At 41.5% G+C, this 16550-nt stretch overlaps 2 protein-coding genes across 2 annotated transcripts in view; one reads left to right on the plus strand and one right to left on the minus strand.

Annotated features, from left to right (window-relative positions):
- LOC117643136 (lactase-phlorizin hydrolase-like) overlaps window positions 1-14430 on the plus strand; it is an 81753-nt gene extending 67323 nt beyond the window's left edge. Inside the window, exons 6-10 of the mRNA XM_034381834.1 lie at window positions 8199-8435; window positions 9162-9322; window positions 10060-10212; window positions 13188-13294; window positions 14205-14430. Of these exons, the coding sequence (XP_034237725.1) occupies window positions 8199-8435; window positions 9162-9322; window positions 10060-10212; window positions 13188-13294; window positions 14205-14415 (869 nt within the window). The 3' untranslated portion in view covers window positions 14416-14430. The remainder of the gene's footprint in view (window positions 1-8198; window positions 8436-9161; window positions 9323-10059; window positions 10213-13187; window positions 13295-14204) is intronic.
- On the minus strand, window positions 2869-4045 carry LOC117643141 (nuclear factor NF-kappa-B p105 subunit-like). Its single transcript, XM_034381844.1, has 3 exons — window positions 3927-4045; window positions 3200-3395; window positions 2869-3127 (listed from the first exon to the last, which is right to left on the minus strand). The coding sequence occupies exons 1-3, from the start codon at window positions 3978-3980 to the stop codon at window positions 2889-2891; spliced, it is 489 nt and encodes a 162-aa protein (XP_034237735.1). The 5' UTR covers window positions 3981-4045; the 3' UTR covers window positions 2869-2888.
- Window positions 14431-16550: the final 2120 nt, after the last annotated feature.

Here is a 16550-nt window from a genome sequence, read left to right on the forward strand (position 1 = left end):
GCAGCCGACTCATTTGCTTCCTCGTAGGGGTCACATGACAGGGGCAAACTCCATCGCTTTTGCGGGGAAATATGTCAAGAGAAGTTTCGCATCCTCTACGAACTGTCTTCTCCTTGACTCGAACGCCTCTTTCCTCTTCTTCTTGGGGTAGCCCCTGAGCTTGACATGGCGGCCAGGCTTTCCTCCAGCTGCCGCTAAACTCCCCGGTCAGAGACAATGGGAGCCCGCTTGCCTAGATCCCCATCGCCTTGACGGTGACGGCCTGGACCAGGTGTACTGCGACGGGTACTTCACAGTGCACGCGTCGCGCCGCATCTTCTCCTCGTGCTGATGAAAATGACAGCATGTCACCGACGGGGGGAAGAGTGGTGCCTGTCAGGTCCATGGGGGGCGTGTCCAGAACAGGCGTGGACCGAGATGCTCCTCCGCGTCTTGGTCATGGTGAAAAACTTCAGAAAACTACGCCCGCTGCGAGTGTGCATGCCCCTAGTCAGCTGACGAATGAATGGGCCAAACAAAAAACACAGCCCCTGCCGCCGCCCGCCCCCCGCCGGCGGGGCCCGGCGGCCGGAGCGGAGCCGACCGAGCTGGCAGCTACAGGGTGCCTCCCCCTTCACCCCCTGGCCTAGCGGCGCGCGCGCCGTTGGGTTTTCAGCCGAGTTTGAGTGGAGCGCTGCACCCCCCTCCCTCCCTCCCCAGCGCTTCCCGGCCTCCACCCAGGCGCTGCGCTGTGTTCTCTCAGCCCAAAAGCAACTTTTTACAAACAAAAGACAGGTCACCGGGTCAGTAGGGTGTCACAATCGTCGGCAATCTGCGAAAACAACGTATTTTTTTAGCGATTTTTCATTAAAAAATCGCTAAAATTGAGGTTTGGAGACCACATGGGTGCGGTCGCACACCCCCTCATGTGTCAAACTGTTGCATTTGGGACCAGGGAAGCCCATTCAGCCGCCAAACCCATCCCCGAACAGCCGATCGCCTTTTGGGGGTACCAACATAAATTTACTGCAAAAAAACCCCCTATTTTTTTATAAAACGGCCGGTAGGGTGATCAAGATTATGTCCCAAACGAAAAACCCAGGTCATTTCTGGAATCAGCGCAAAAATTTCCCAATCTTTTGAGAGTTGTCGGGAAGCCAAAATCGAAAAAGCGTGCATATCGACGGCCCCTATTAATCATCCATGTTTGATTCATCTTCATCTCTTTACTTCTTCTCCTCGTCACTGTCCTACTCTGCAGCTAAAACAAAATATGAGGCGTTGAGAATACTCACTTAAATCAAAATGAAGCTTGCGAGCTCCATTTGGGGAAGTTTATGGTTAATGGGGATCTTTTAATTCGAAACTGAGCTTTATTTACCTCTTTGAATAAATAGGAAATGTCTTTTTGATCAGCTTTTACTAACGCAGCAGCTGTTTTTCTCTCGTAGTTCACTTCATGAAACTTGATATTTTTCTGCAGAGAAATTTTTGACGATGTATTTCATGCAGGACAAGGTCACAGTAAAATGGTCAGGTAGTCATTTTCAAACAAAATTCGATAAAAACCCGCTAAATAGAGCCTACGCTCTCATCCCAGGAACGGACATCACGTTCAAAAGAATGTTATAAATATCACGTTCGTTTGACCATTGTGTCTCATTCGTTTGGACGCGAATCAGCCATAATTCAGCTTATTCCGTTGAAACGAATGTGACACAAAGGGCAAACGAATGAGACATTTTTACAATGTGGCATTTTTTCACATTCGTTTCAACGTTCCTAGGATGAAAGTGTAACCGAATGATATGACAGTCACTTAATGTTCTACCTGAGATATTTACACATTAAATACACTGAAAATGGCCAAAAACTGACTTGTGCGATTGCTTCCATACGCGTTGTTCTACGTTGTTGAAACTTTGTTTGTGTCATGACCTTACGAATAGATGCATTTTGAGCCCCGAACGGCGTCGATCGGACGTTAGGGAGGGGAGCAGCTGCCAATTAAATTTTCGTCAAATATGGAACTGGTTCCTCAGTCCGCAAAAATGGAGATATCTCAACGCCGTTTGCCCCAAAATGTAGGTAATTGAAGCGCCCACCGCGTGAACTACAACCATGAACATCAAGCTATCGAAAATACAAAATTTCATCCAAAAACAATTTTTGAGGATTTTGCAGAAACGCTCCGCAAACTCAACAGTGTACTCAGATGAGTACACTCTAACTAGCGTGTACTCAGATGAGTACACTCTAACTAGCGTGTACTCAGATGAGTACACTCTAACTAGCGTGTACTCAGATGAGTACACTCTAACTAGCGTGTACTCAGATGAGCACACTCTAACTAGCGTGTACTCAGATGAGTACACTCTAACTAGCGTGTACTCAGATGAGTACACTCTAACTAGCGTGTACTCAGATGAGTACACTCTAACTAGCGTGTACTCAGATGAGTACACTCTGTAACTAGCGTGTTCTCAGATGAGTACACTCTAACTAGCGTGTACTCAGATGAGTACACACTTTCAGCTGCATAAATTCCCAGGCGTGCTTAGGTGTGTACTCATCTGAGTACACGCTAGTAAGAGTGTACTCATGAGCACACTCTAACTAGAGAACAGGTTTCTTTTCGTAAAATTTTGTACTTTCGATAGCTTGATGTTCATGGTTGTAGTTCATGCGATAGCCGCTTCAATTACCTACATTTTGGCGCCAACGGAGTTGAGATATCTTCATTTTTACGGACTGAGGGACTCCCACCAGTTCGATTTTAGGCGAAAATTTGATTATCAGCTGCTCCCCTCCCTGACGTCCGACCGACGCCGTTCTGGGCTCAAAAGGCTTCTTTTTGTAAGGTCGTAACACGTGAAAAGTTTTAACAACGTAGAACTACGCGTATGGAATCAATCGCAAGTCAATTGTTGGCCATTTTCTGTGTATTGCCCCCTTAAATACAATACAATGAAACGGACCTGTATCAACAAGTGGTTAACTAGTTGTCTGTTGTCAAATAGAACAGCTAAATGTAGTGGGGTCGATCCAGCAGTGTCATTTTTCTTATTAACATTGGCTCCTGCTCTTATGAGCATCTCTGCACTTTCAACGCTGTTGCACCGCACTGCCAAATGAAGAGCTGCATCACCTTAAGAGAAAAATAATGTTTGTGAATGGTTTCTACGCCATCAACTTAATTTCATCTCTTTCTTTTGCATACCTTCAAAACTTTTCTTGTCAAGTTCTCTGTCCTCAACTTTAAGTAGTGTTTCTAAGCAATCTGTATGGTCTCTCTTTGCTGCAATGTGGTAGGGTGTGTTCCCTTCCTTGTCTGCTAAATTAACATTTGCCCCTGCTGAGCAAAGAAGCTTGACACATTGAAAGTTATTTCGCCGAACAGCAATATTGAGGGGTGTCTAAAAAAGATGGTGCATAAAAGTGAGAGGTGAACCAGGGAGAATTAACGGTCTCCGGACCGTCTGAAGCCATGCTCCCCGAAACTGCGAAGGTTTTGAACTTCTTCAAGACTATGCCGACTCGCTATTAGTAAATCGCTTTGCACAGATCGAAAAAGCATAATATATCAATTCCTTTGGGCCATTGGCTTTCCCCCGAACAAGAGAGGAAATGTTTTCACACAGATAGTGCAACCGAGGTTTTTCTTGGTTTTTCTTCAAATGTATCGTTTAATGCATTTTTAGGTGTTTTTACTTCGATTTATTGTGAGCTGAGGTGACAGTCGCGGCAGAGGCAACTAGTGTAAGAGACGCTTCATATGATGCTCTTTCGATCTGTGCAAAGCGTTTTCAAATACCGGTTTAGTTTCAGTAATCCCGAACCAAGTTCGTCCCCACTATCAATGCGGGGAGCATGGCTTCGCGAGCTCCCGAGGCCGTTGCCGCCCCATGGGTGAACCCAGAAGTTAAGTTCCATATGCAAACTCTCACCTGCCCTTGTTCATTTCTCCCATTTATCAATTTCAACTTTTCCGTCTCTGTCATGCGTTTTAAAATTTTTTGCAATTCCCCTGCATCGCCAGTCTTTGCAACTTCGAAAAGGCTGGGGATCGCATCACTGTTGAAAAAAATTTGAAAATTCAGACTGATTTCGTCTTACTTGGTGGTCTGAATCGTAAATTCATAAAATGGTACGAATATTAAGACCAACTGTCTGAAAAGTTTGACCTGTTGTCTGAAATTTGAATTTAGACTAGCAAGTCTGAATATTAAGAGCGATGGCTATCAAGTTTTGTACATTGTCGTCCGAAAACTAAATTCATACTTGTGAAATCGGAAAAGGAGTGAAAAAACCCCGTCCCCTTTGTACATTTTTCGATTTTCTCAGAACTTTTATCAATACTACTGTTGTATTTCAAGTAATATTTACGTTTAGTGTCGTAAAAGCATAGAGAATGTTTCAGAGCTCCGAAAGGGACACTTATTGCTCTATCCGCTAGGTGGCGCTAGTGACGCATGGATGATCTTGTGGAGCTAAAATTGCCTCTTGAAGGTGAAATCGCGAGTATTTTGTTACAAACTTATTCCAAGTGATTGTCTGAAAGGGCATGAGCGCACCAAAGCAAGATTCAGGTTAATAAGTGCAGTATAAGCTAAATAACAAAGAATACAATTTCACTCTCGCGCATGGCCACGGGTCGGCGCGTGGTTGGGCTAAGGCCGCTCTCCCTCGCAATTCAGCAGTCACCTCTAGCCTCTTCACTACCTTTGCAAGTAGGAGTCTATTGCCGTGTGCCTTATTTTTGAGCCGAGACGATCCGCTGAGCGTCTACGACAAACCGATGGCAAAAGTTCGCCGATTTGAGCTCTACTCTACAGAGTGGCATTTTTTAGTGCGACTGTTCAATGTCTTCGTACAACTTAGTCTGATAAAATAGACCGACTGGTATCATTTTTCATACAACATGTTGATCTGAAAATTCAGACTAACGTCGTCTGAAACTTTCAGACCGCGAAGTATGAAAGTTTTGGTATGAAAATTCAGACTGAATGTAAGTAAATCGACTTCTTACAAAAAATTATGAATTTTCAGTAATTTTTTTTAACAGTGATGTTTTGCAGCGGCAGATGAGCAGCTCTGGGAATCACACCAAAAATCGTAATACCTTCACTGAAGATGAGATTATCTGCAAGTACTCTACAAACTGAAGTGTGTACTCAGTATGCGTCTGTCTGGAGACGCATACTCACAAGTACACATCTACAGATGCATTCTCAGCTGAGTACACATCTGCGGATGCATACTAGGGTGAGTTAGGTATTCATTTGTAGGTGTGTACTCAGCCAAGTATGCATCTGTAGACGTGTACTCAGCTGAGTATGCATCTGTAGATGTGCACTGATATAAGTATGCATCTGTAGGTGTGTACTTGCAAGTTTGCGTCGACGGACGCATACTGAGTACACACTTCAGTTTGTAAAGTAGCTGTTTTGGGTAAGGTTCTGTACCTTGTCTTTGGCAAGTTCCGATGGGCTGATCCAACACCATAAGATGAGATAAGCGATCCATAATAAGAATCCTATCCGGTAAGACAATTCGCGAAAAAATGGGACAAAAAAGAAAACAGCTTTACTGTTCGCACCAACATTGTAAAAACCTTGAAGAAAAAGAAAACCAAGATTGATCAGGTTGATTTAAGATCATTCCATGGCAGTTCATCCGGGACCCCAATTTTGATGTCTCGGATTTTGACGAAACTTTGTGTCTGTGTTCCCTATGTAGCAAATAGCTTCAAAAATTTGTTTGTTGCCCGAAAGTGACCTACCCGGTGGATTCCCTTTCTTTTCATCATACTGAAAAAAAAAGTCTCCGAGAGCCCCTTCTTAAGTTATTCGTTTCGGGACATATAGCTCGAAAAATTCGCTTTTCGCAAATACCCACGCACAGCATGCATCATACTACATGCCCGTCCCTCCGTCATTTTGTTTTTACAAAAAAATAAACGGGACGGGCCAAAAAATTTTCATCGAGAAACTCGGATGCATTTTTTGGGTATTCACGAAAAACGATTTTTTTAGCTATATCTCCCGAAAAAAATCACTTGTGAAGTGGCTCTTGGGGACTTTTTTCAGTGTGATGAAAAAAAAGGAAATCCACCAGGTGGGTGCGTCACCCTCGGGCAACAAAACTAAGTTTTGGTGAATGTTTCAGGGTTTTTCACAAACTGCGTGTTAAAAAAATTTTAGGACGACCAAAAAAGTTGATTTTTTTTTGCAGAAGCTCTTTGCTGCATAGGGAACACACCCACAAAGTTTCGTCAAAATCCTAGGCATCAAAATTGTGATAACGAATGAACTGGCATGAAATGCCCCTAAGGCGCTCAAAGGTTTATGAGTCAGATGTTTTTTATCACGAACCTGGAAAATCACTTAGATTAATGTCATCTAAATAGTGCGCATTCTGTGATGAGCTCCTTTCTTCAACTGGGGGCCTTTGCAGATTGGGAGCTAGTAGCAAAACAGGAAGATGTAGGGGTCTTATCCACATATTTTACTTTATCTTCAATTTGTTCCAGGAAGCGAAGTGAATAACTGTATTTTGGTCATTTTTCCGGAGAAAGAAAAAACGTGTAGCAGGGAAAACTAAAACTAAACGATTGGATGTCATAGATCACAACAAGTTCAAGAATCATGAGAAAAATTTTGAGATAAACATCGAAAGTGTCGAGTCGCTCCGTGCAGGATTTCTGTGACTTATCACTTTCGTTAAAATCGAAAACAGAGTCATCTCAACTTATATTTCCTACACGAAGTGAAATTGGGAGACAAGTCGCGTGGAACTTTAGTCAGAATAAATAAGTATTTGTTACTTTTGGACTTGTCTCTTTTCTTCCACTGAAGTGATTAAAATGAAAAAAAAAAAAAAAATAAGTTGATCTAATTCTGTTTTACAACAGATTCATTAAAACTCGAGTTATCTCCTATTTACAATATTTTTAACGGAATCATGACTTTAAGACTGAGCTCTTTCCATTTTCCCCAAAATTGAGAGCGTAAAGGGGTCAAATTGATTCATGTCCTTCTTCTATGTGTATTTTCTCCTTAACTGCTAGGAATTGAACGGAATTGAGTCAAATAATCGGGGTAGTATTGTAAATCATTCTACGGTACTATAAAAGAATATAAACTCAATTTGAAGGAAAGGCAAGTCAAGTTATTCACTTCTTCCGCTTCCTGGATCGTTTATGATGTCCTCTTTGCTTTTTTCTATTAGGAATAAATCTTTGTACTAGGGGATGGTAAAATGGTAAAAAGGCATGGAGAATCTAATGGTGATGTCCATTTTCATGCCAGGGTGACCAATATCTAAGAATAGAAGGCTGAAAAAACATGAAAAAATTCGAAATTTCGCTTTACCCCCCCCTTAATTATGAGGTTCATTATGGTGAGTTCCCAAAACAAAATTCAATCCAAAATGTTGAACGGTCTCTGAGAAAAGTGGCTTTTTAGTGTTTTTTGGAGCGTTGGGGAAAAATCTTCCTGCGTCTTTCATTGGGACGGAAAGTCTTGAAAATTTTTTTGGGTTATCCTAAAGATGTATTGAAGATATTTTAGTGACGGAATTTTCAAATTCAACTTCTGTCCTGAGATATGAGTTTTCAAATTTTAATATTAGAAAAAAATTGATTTTTTTCCCTTTTTTCACACTTTTAGGTGTGTTTAAAAAAAAGTAGGGGTGATATCAAGATTCCGTCACTAAAATTTGTCGACAAGTCATCAATGAATAGAGTCCATGCAAGACGGCTCATGTAGGTGTCAACCAGGAACGCAGGAAGTCTTTCTACGACAACATTTTTTGTCGACTGAGCAAAGCTGTGAAGTTGAGCGTAGAAGCCAACGACAACTGATCTCAATGTTATTTCCTTCCAAATGATAAAGAAACTACCCAATTAGCTTAAAGGTGTTCAACCTGTTGAATCTGAAACCTTCTATGCACATTTTTATCTATTAACTTTGAAAATACTATTTTTTGGAATTTTGGCGATTTTTTCACCAGGGTCCCCCCTTAAATAAATTACAAAAAAGTTCTGAGAAGAACGCGAGAAGAAAAAAGTAAGTACGCAAAACTCGTGAGAATGAGTGTACTGTTGCAAAAGTACGGCTTTTGTCCTTCTTGATCTCTTCTTAACTTCCGTCTCCGCTCTTCTCTAAAGTCAAAAGTACCCTACTCAGTCCTGAAATTGTGTTCGCTTTGATGTGAAGGCAAGGTCGGCACTGCCGCGCTGGCGCTGTGGGCCACACCCAACACGACCTCTTACGACGACATCCAGGCGGCCGAGCGCACCAACCTGTTCATGCTGGGCCTCATGTACCACCCCGTGGTCTTCGGCGACTACCCTCCTGCCGTGAGGGAGCGCGTCGACCACTACAGCCGCCTGGAGGGCCGCAACGAGTCCAGGCTGCCGCACTTCACCGCCGTGGAAAGGAAACATCTGATCGGTACGCATGCCATGCTTCTTTTGAAGTTTCTGTAACACTACAAACCTGACTGTCTACTTAGCACACTCACTGTTATCCAAGTTGCGATACTTTTACCTCAAAAACGTGTGACTATATTCAAAATGTGATCCCCACGAATCGTTGCTCCTCAGCAATGTTTTTGTATCAAAAAATTCTGCAATGATCTTAGTAGATTTCTGCTGTGAATATCGGAATTATTGCAAGAAACAGCGATTTGGACAACAGAAAAATGCCATCCAATTAGGCCTAAATCATTTCAGTTTTTTGCGAATGATCACAGCCAAATTCTGTGATATCTGCCCTAATTATTGATTTGAATAACCTCAGATACGAAATTTTAGGCTCTTAAGTTATGATTTATGAAGCCAAACTGAGCATAGAATAGAAAATTGGTCTGGGCCCTGTACGTTTCAGTTGCGAGGAGCTGAGGCTCTTGCAAACATTTTTTGTTCATTGCAAGGAGATTTTGGAGACAAAATTTTGTCGTAGTCCTCTATGCAACGAGGAGGAATCATACAGAAAATGGGATTTTAACTTGACAGTAATCTTAAAACTCGATCTGTCGCGTCGTGAACGCAGCAAGAGAGTCACTGAAAAGTGTGTCCTGAGTACACACATAGCGAGCATAAGTGATCCTGAGTACACACACAGGTTCCAGGTATTGTTTCTAAAAAGACAAAAGACACAACACATCTTTGCTTCTAGGTTCCACCGACTTCCTCTGCTTCAACGCGTACATGGGCAACATTGTAGCGGACAGCACTTACGAACCGCACCCCGCTGCCGGCACCATGGCGACCGACCGCGACTCTGTGGAGGTCGGCACCGACAGCACCCCGGGAAACTTCGGGGGCCAGTTCATGAGGGTGAGGGAAGAAAGAAATGTTAACTACATTGGTAAAACTAAAGCGTAAGTCTAGGCCCCTGTCACCCAACTAGACCGTGGCAAGAAGTTCGGAAAACTCTGTAAACAACTTGTGACAAATATCCGTACCCACACTGCGAAAACCTTTTTAACTATTTTAGGCCTTACAAAGAAAAGCAATACTTCGTGATTTACGAACTACTTCTTCATATAACAAAGTAAATTAGTTTGTAATGTATGTTTATAAGGTTGTAAGCGTTCAGAACCCAACATTTTCCGTAGCCGTCTTGTTCGTGTTCTCCATAGGGGTTACAAGCCTTCTGAGTGCTCCTCATTGGTCTCCTGTATGTGGAGAAAACTGTAAGTAGTATGGAGAACACCAAGTCGTTCGGAGGATGGATGTTGATAGGAAGCTGTGGAAAATGTTGGGTTTTGACTACAAGAATTTTGGCAAAAAATAACTGACTTCTTCGTGGTCTTTTGCCATGGTGTACGCTTGAAGATCTTACGTCGCCTTCTTGAAGCGTACGCGTCGAGGCATATCCCCCGTGCATTTGCAGATAGGAGGAAAGGACCCCTTGTGCGCTTCACAAAAGCGCCATTTTACGCCTTACTTTTAGCAGTGTAGTTAGAAATCACCTCTGAAGTCATTTGTAGCCCATCCTCACCTTTTCCAAACTCATATCAACGCAATTTTTTTTTACAACTTTCGTAATTTGTTCTGGGGATTCTATCCAGGCTGATCCCAAGGTGCTTCGCGAGGCGCCACTCTGGATCCACCGAAACTACAAGATGCCAATCATGATCACCGAGAACGGCTGGGCCGACCAGAGAGGTGGCACTGGTGACAACGACCCTCGGCACGACAGCCCGAGGGCGCCCTATCACAGTGTAAGATCGAGCGTGGAACTCGTTGCACAAAAGTCGAGAAAACCGAGGGGCCGACAACTTGAATTTTGGTGTACATTTTCTGTGAAAAAACGTGAAATAACGGTGAAGTGACGCGAAATATCGTGAAATAACGCGAAATTACGTGAAATAGCGCGAAATTACGTGAAATAACGTTGAAATAACAATGAAATGACGTGAATTTGAAATAACGGTTTACAACTTTCGACGAAGTTGTTTGCCCCTCGCTCTTATATTACCTCGTACGCGGTGGCTACCTGCATATTTCCTGTACATTACCATGCACCCCTATATTACACATACATTATTTATATTACTTGTAATTTACGCACTGAAAATGTATCGGCGTGACTTCGTGCCGCTGCAGGGGCCTGAATTAAGTGTCACGCCATTAAACGGCATGACAGAAAAGTCACGCCAAAAATCGGCGTGACTCAAAAATTCACGCCAAAAATTGGCGTGAATTTCTTGTCATGCCACTTTTTGGCGTGACTTGTCTCATAAAACGCGTTGTCATTCACGCCAAGTGAGGGTGTGACTCACATGTCACGCCGTTTTTCGGCGTGAATTTCGTGTCTCGCCAATTTTTGGCGTGACTTTTTGTCACGCCATAATTTGGCTATGTGTCCGACCATTACTTTTTCAGTGCGTGTACTACTTTTCTTACATGGCTAAGGGGAGTTGTCGACCCCTCGGAGAAAACTTTTAGTCTCAACGTTCAGCTTCCACTTCGTGACACCTCAAAAAGACGAGAAAAATCTTGCGGACAATTTGTCCATAATACACTGAATTTGGTTCAAATCGTAGGTAGTACGAAATTGTTTATCTTCCGAATCCTTCACTGAGATTCCAAACGCTAGGTGCAGTGTGCGCATGAAGTGCAAGTGCAATGCCTTCCCGTGCACTTGCATAGGGCATTTTCGGGATGCATTGCACGTAAGGTGCAACATAGCTATCGTGGCATTGCACTATACGTGCTATGTTCATAGCGTTTGGAATCCCAGTGTCTTTTCTTTGTAGTTTAGCGCGAAGATTGCCGTATTTTACGGAGTGTTGAATGAAAAACCAAACGTGATCCATTACACACTACCAACTGATGAGATAAATTGAGTGCCACTTTGCCCGCATCAAATGATGTGGTCAGTGCACTCCACATCACAAACCCGGTCTAGCGTATAAAGCTCCAACCGCTTGACATGGCGCAAACGTGGTCTGCCTAACACTGGTGGTGTGGAGACGACAGAGGGCGCGTTTTCCTGTGCGGACAGCCAACACCGCGTTTGGTAATGCGATGGAAATCTTTGACCGTGTAAAGAAAACTTCGTTTTGGTTTTGAGTGTTTTGGGAACACAGTCTGAAGGAAACGTTATCTCATGTTTATGTCATCTGAACGTGACACAGCCCTTTTAGTAAAATGTCACATTCGTTGAGACGTGTTTCGAATTTCAAACGAATGTGGCGTCATATTCAAACGAACGTGTCAAAATTCTCATTCTGACGACGTCACATTCTTCGTAAACACAGAAAATAAAGGCATTGTGGAATTCACTGTTAAAAAATGGTTGTATAGAAACAATCAGATGAGTGAAAATTTGATCCAGGAAGCGGAAGAAGGGAATAACTTGACTTATCCCCAAATTGAGTTTTTATTTTATTATTGTGCCTTAGAATGGTTTACATCATTACACCAAATTATTTGACTGTATTCCAAGCAGTTTAGGAGAAAATCCACATGGAAAAAGGGTATAACTCAACTTAACCCCTTTTACAGTCTAAATTTCATTGGAAAATGGAGATAACTCAACCTTAGTCTACATGAGTCCGTTTGACAAATTGGCAAAAGGATATAACTCAACTTGTGTTTTTATGAATCTAGTGTAAAAAGAATCAACTCAACTTAACCCCCCCTTAATTTTAAATTTCAATTTGGAAAAAAGAGCTAAGTCCAAAAAATACACCAGAGTAACATACACTTTATGCAGACTATAGTTCCACTTGACTTGTCTCCAAATTCCACTTCGTTTAGGAAATATAAGGTGAGCTGACTCTCTTTTCCATTTCAACGGAAAGTGATAAGTCGCAGAAATCCTCTACGAAGTGACCTTCCACTTTTGATTTTTTTCCAAAATTTTTCTAATGCTTTTTGAAATTATTAACATCTGCAACATTCATTTGTTTTGTTTTAGTTTTCCCTGCTAACAGTTTTTTGTTTCTCCTGAAAAGTGGCCAAAATTGAGTTATCCCCTTCTTCCGCTTCCTGGATCATTTAGTCGTTCCAAAACAAAGAATTATATCATGAACCAAAGCGAAAGAAATGTCGCTGAATCTTGTAAGCGACAATTTGTCGTTGAAGAACAAAATTCTTGTTATCACCCTTAACGATACTATTTGTGTGGAAACAAAATCTTTTGCAATTATCTGCTCAATTAAAGCATATTATTAATAATCATCTATTGGTCTTCTTTAGTCAGCAACATGACTATTATTCAAAAAAGAATTAGGCAAAATAAATTTAGCGACAAAAGTACTCCATGAATACTTGTCCCAGACATTACAAAATCTTTTTTGACTTAGAAGACTTGTCGTTGACCAACAACATTTGTTGTTGGTCAACGACTTGTATTTGAAAGTAGACTGCTAATGTGTTATTACAAGTTAGTCGTTGTGAAATTATCCTTTAGTTCCAGTATGAGTTTGGTTTAACAAGCTATTCGTTCCACAGCAAATCTTGTCGCTAAAAAAATTAGCGATAAATGTGTCGCTAAGTTACAACAAAATTTTTGTCAGTGAATCTCTTTGCATTAACGGAAAAATGCGTGATATTACGAAGTTTTTTGCTTCTTGATTCAAAGAGCATTTTACAATTTTACAATGCCATCGTTTTCTTCGTGCTTTTGAACGGCACTTCGTGTACTTTTTTCCATGCGCATTGACTTAATAAAATGGCTTAATTACAGGTCTATCTGCAAGAGCTGCTGCGCGTCCAGAGGGAAGACGGCGTCGATGTGTTGGGCTACATGGTGTGGAGCCTTTTGGACAGTTTCGAGTGGTCGGCAGGTTTCAGGTAAACGGACTCTTCTTTTTTTTTCTCTCCCTAGTTTCAGTGTTGTTGATCAAACGTGTGCCACTCGAGTTCGGTGTGACTTTTAGTCACATCTATCTAAACCAATACACTCTAAATGTTCTACAGTGAAAATTCTCCATATTATGGTGAAAATGTTCCATACTATGGTGGTGCAGCTGACTTCGTAGCATACAATTGAGAATTCACTGTACCTTATAGAGATTTTGACGAATTTCGCTGATATTATGGAAAATCTCCACCATATTATGTTGGTGCAGCCTTTCACCGTAAGACATTTACTGTGTACACTACTGGTCGACTGAAGCGTCCTTTTGTGCCTTTCTTGAAGCTTAGTGCGTGGTTGCTGCTTGGCTCCAAGCGTACTGGGTAGAAACGGAACCTGGTTTTCCCAGAAAGCCAACGGTGAAGGCATACGCGATTTCGAGGGAGTTCCAGGGAAGACCAGAAACTGTTTTTACCGTGTACACTCTCATCTCAGGAACTCGAGCTCACGTTCAGACGATTGTGAAAAGATGTCCCGTTCCTTTGAGCATTATGCCACATTCGTCTGAATGTACTTAAATAAGCTCATTTAAGGCTGATTCACACCTAACCGAATATGCCACATTCGTCTGAATGTACTTAAATAAGCTCATTTAAGGGTGATTCACACCTAACCGAATGTGACTTGTGTGTCACATTCGTTAAACGAGATGTCACGTTCCTGGAATGACATTGTAATTTCTGAATTGTTGCTCTCTCGCCTATCTTAATGCATGGGAGAATTTCTTATCTGCATTCAACTTCAAGCTTTACAAGCGAAGTTGTATGCTTCAGTTTTACCACAGTAACGAGCGAATCAATCCGTCGCGTGATCAAGGAGCTTTCTACTAATTGTTTTGCTTTGCAGCCGCAAGTTCGGGCTGGTGTACGTGGACTACGAGACCGGCAGCCTAAACCGCACGCTCAAAGATTCTTCGTGGTTCTTCCAGTACATGGGCGAGAACCGAAAGGTCCCTGTTCTCGAATTTAATTTCGACTTCAGTTCAGGCGCGACCAGGACCTTGTCTGCTCTCACCTTCGCCGTGATCGCCGCTGCCACAGTGCTGTGGTGGGCCTAATGCCTTTTTTATAATTTTTTTTTACATAATGAAATAATAAAACCTGTGAACGGAGCTCTAGCCTCATTCTGCGAATAACAGGGTGATTCCGAGTCGATTCAACACAATTCTAAATGCCCGTGGCCCGGATTCAGATCCATCTGTCCAGTCTAGTCTAGTGGTTCGTCACACTCCACATAACTTTAAAAAAATCACAAACACTGTTAAGAGAAGTCGTTATTTTACAACAGTAATCCCAACAATTAGTGTTGTAATTTTACAAATAATAATTCGTAAAATAACAACAAGATTCATGAAATGAGCAATTGTCATATTTTCGACAAACTTTACTCATAAATTTAGGAATAAATTCGAAATTTTACGATGAAATCTTAATGTTACTGACGAAAGATCGTAGTTTTACTGATAAAATCATTATCTTACGACTATTCTCGTTTTATTACGCGTAAACTTGTTTTCTTACAAATCGAGCTTTATTTTTATGAATAGTTGCCTGTTAAATCTGTACCACGAACTGCATGTTTTTTTACAAAGTAAATTGTAAATTGACAAATTGTTCATCATTTTACAAACTGTTTCTTAAATTTACAGGTGAAATCGTTAATTTACAAGCATGATTGTAAAACCAAGTCTGAAAAAATGCGTTTTCGCCCGTTGTTTCCTTACTATACAGGAAGAAAAATTGTCTGAAACGACCAAAATTTGAGGATTAAGTTTGTAAGTTTAAGAATAGTTTTGTAAATTGACGATAAAAAGATGGATGATCAGATCGTTTTTTAAATTTACGAGCAGTTCGTGGTACAGATTTAACAGACAATTAATCGTAATTTCACAAAATAATCCCGAACAGTGAAAGAGCTAAAAGATTTTCAAAGGGGGTTAAGACAGCCCAAGGATGGGTGCCAAGACGAGACTGATCCTTAATGATCTTTCAGAATAGTGCAGATTGCTACGAAGTCGAGAACACGCGCAGTAAAAATATGTGGAGTAAAATTCGATAGTTTTTGATGATGCCATTAATCATGGTTGTTGATGACAACGTAAATGATTTAGAATCAGTAGTATTCAATACAGATTTCTTTCGAAAAAGTAATTTAGGGTTGAAAAGGGGGTTTAAAAAGGCGATATGACGGTGCAGAGACGAGAAAACCGCCTCAGCATCTCTGATAGAGCAAAATCAACTAAGACGGACCACTTCTTCCGGTGACCCTCTCCGATTTGCCTGACTTTTTGTAGGCTTAATAATTAACTTAAGGAGAGTCTAAAGCCAAAATATTAGGTCCGGCAAAAATTTATTGCCCGAGATATGGCCAACTTCAGTTTAACTTTTGGAGAAAAAACACGAATTTGGGTATTTTGGACTAATTTTACACTTTTCACAGTAGAGGGCTAAAATTTGGTCACTTTATGTTAAATTGGCCAAGGAACAAGAATATGACCTCAGATTTGACCTCTGACGAATACCGGAAGAGTAAACCACCCAAAACACCCTAAAAACACATAAAAAAACAGTTTTTTCTTGGGGTTTCTGGGAAAAATATGTGGACAAAATTTTTTGATGATCTTATCTTGTAGAAAATGGCGCGATGAATCGAATGAGACCACGCGCAGATTTTTATGCCAAACCGTTTAAGAGATATGGCGGTTCAAAGTATAAAAATTGTGCCATTAATTTTTAAAAAAATATAGGTTTGGAGCATTGTTTGACGGTTTTTGCCTCCTTGGTGTGTGTGGGTGTTCTTATCTTGTGGTAAAAGACGCGCTGAATCGAATGAGACCACGCACAGACCTGTATCTCAAACCGTTTAGGAGATATAGCGGTTCAAAGTATGGGCACTGTAGTCCGCCCGCCAAACAGACGTGTTTGGCGGGCCTGCCTTGTCGGGTGTTTCAGGAGCTCTCCCGTGCCCATACTTCAAACCACTATATCTCGTAAACGGTTCGAGATACAACTCTGTGCGTAGTCTCATTCGATTCAGCGCGTCTTTTTCCACAAGATAGGAACACCCACACTCACCAAGGAGGCAAAAACCGTCAAACAATGCTCCAAACCTACATTTTTTAAAAAATTAATGGCAAAATTTTCATACTTTGAACCGCTATATCTCCGAAACGGTTTGACATAAAAATCTGCG

Source organism: Thrips palmi, unplaced genomic scaffold, assembly GCF_012932325.1.
Source record: "Thrips palmi isolate BJ-2018 unplaced genomic scaffold, TpBJ-2018v1 HiC_scaffold_16, whole genome shotgun sequence".
NCBI lineage: Eukaryota > Metazoa > Arthropoda > Insecta > Thysanoptera > Thripidae > Thrips > Thrips palmi.

Excerpts from the sequence above, each read along its gene's own strand:
- LOC117643141 (XM_034381844.1), bottom strand. The coding sequence starts at position 3,980 with ATGACAGAGACGGAAAAGTTGAAATTGATAAATGGGAGAAATGAACAA. Across the intron at positions 3,396-3,926 it reads GGAGAAATGAACAAGGGCAG|ACACCCCTCAATATTGCTGT; the intron begins GTGAGAGTTTGC and ends CATCTTTTTTAG. Across the intron at positions 3,128-3,199 it reads TGACAAGAAAAGTTTTGAAG|GTGATGCAGCTCTTCATTTG; the intron begins GTATGCAAAAGA and ends TTTTCTCTTAAG.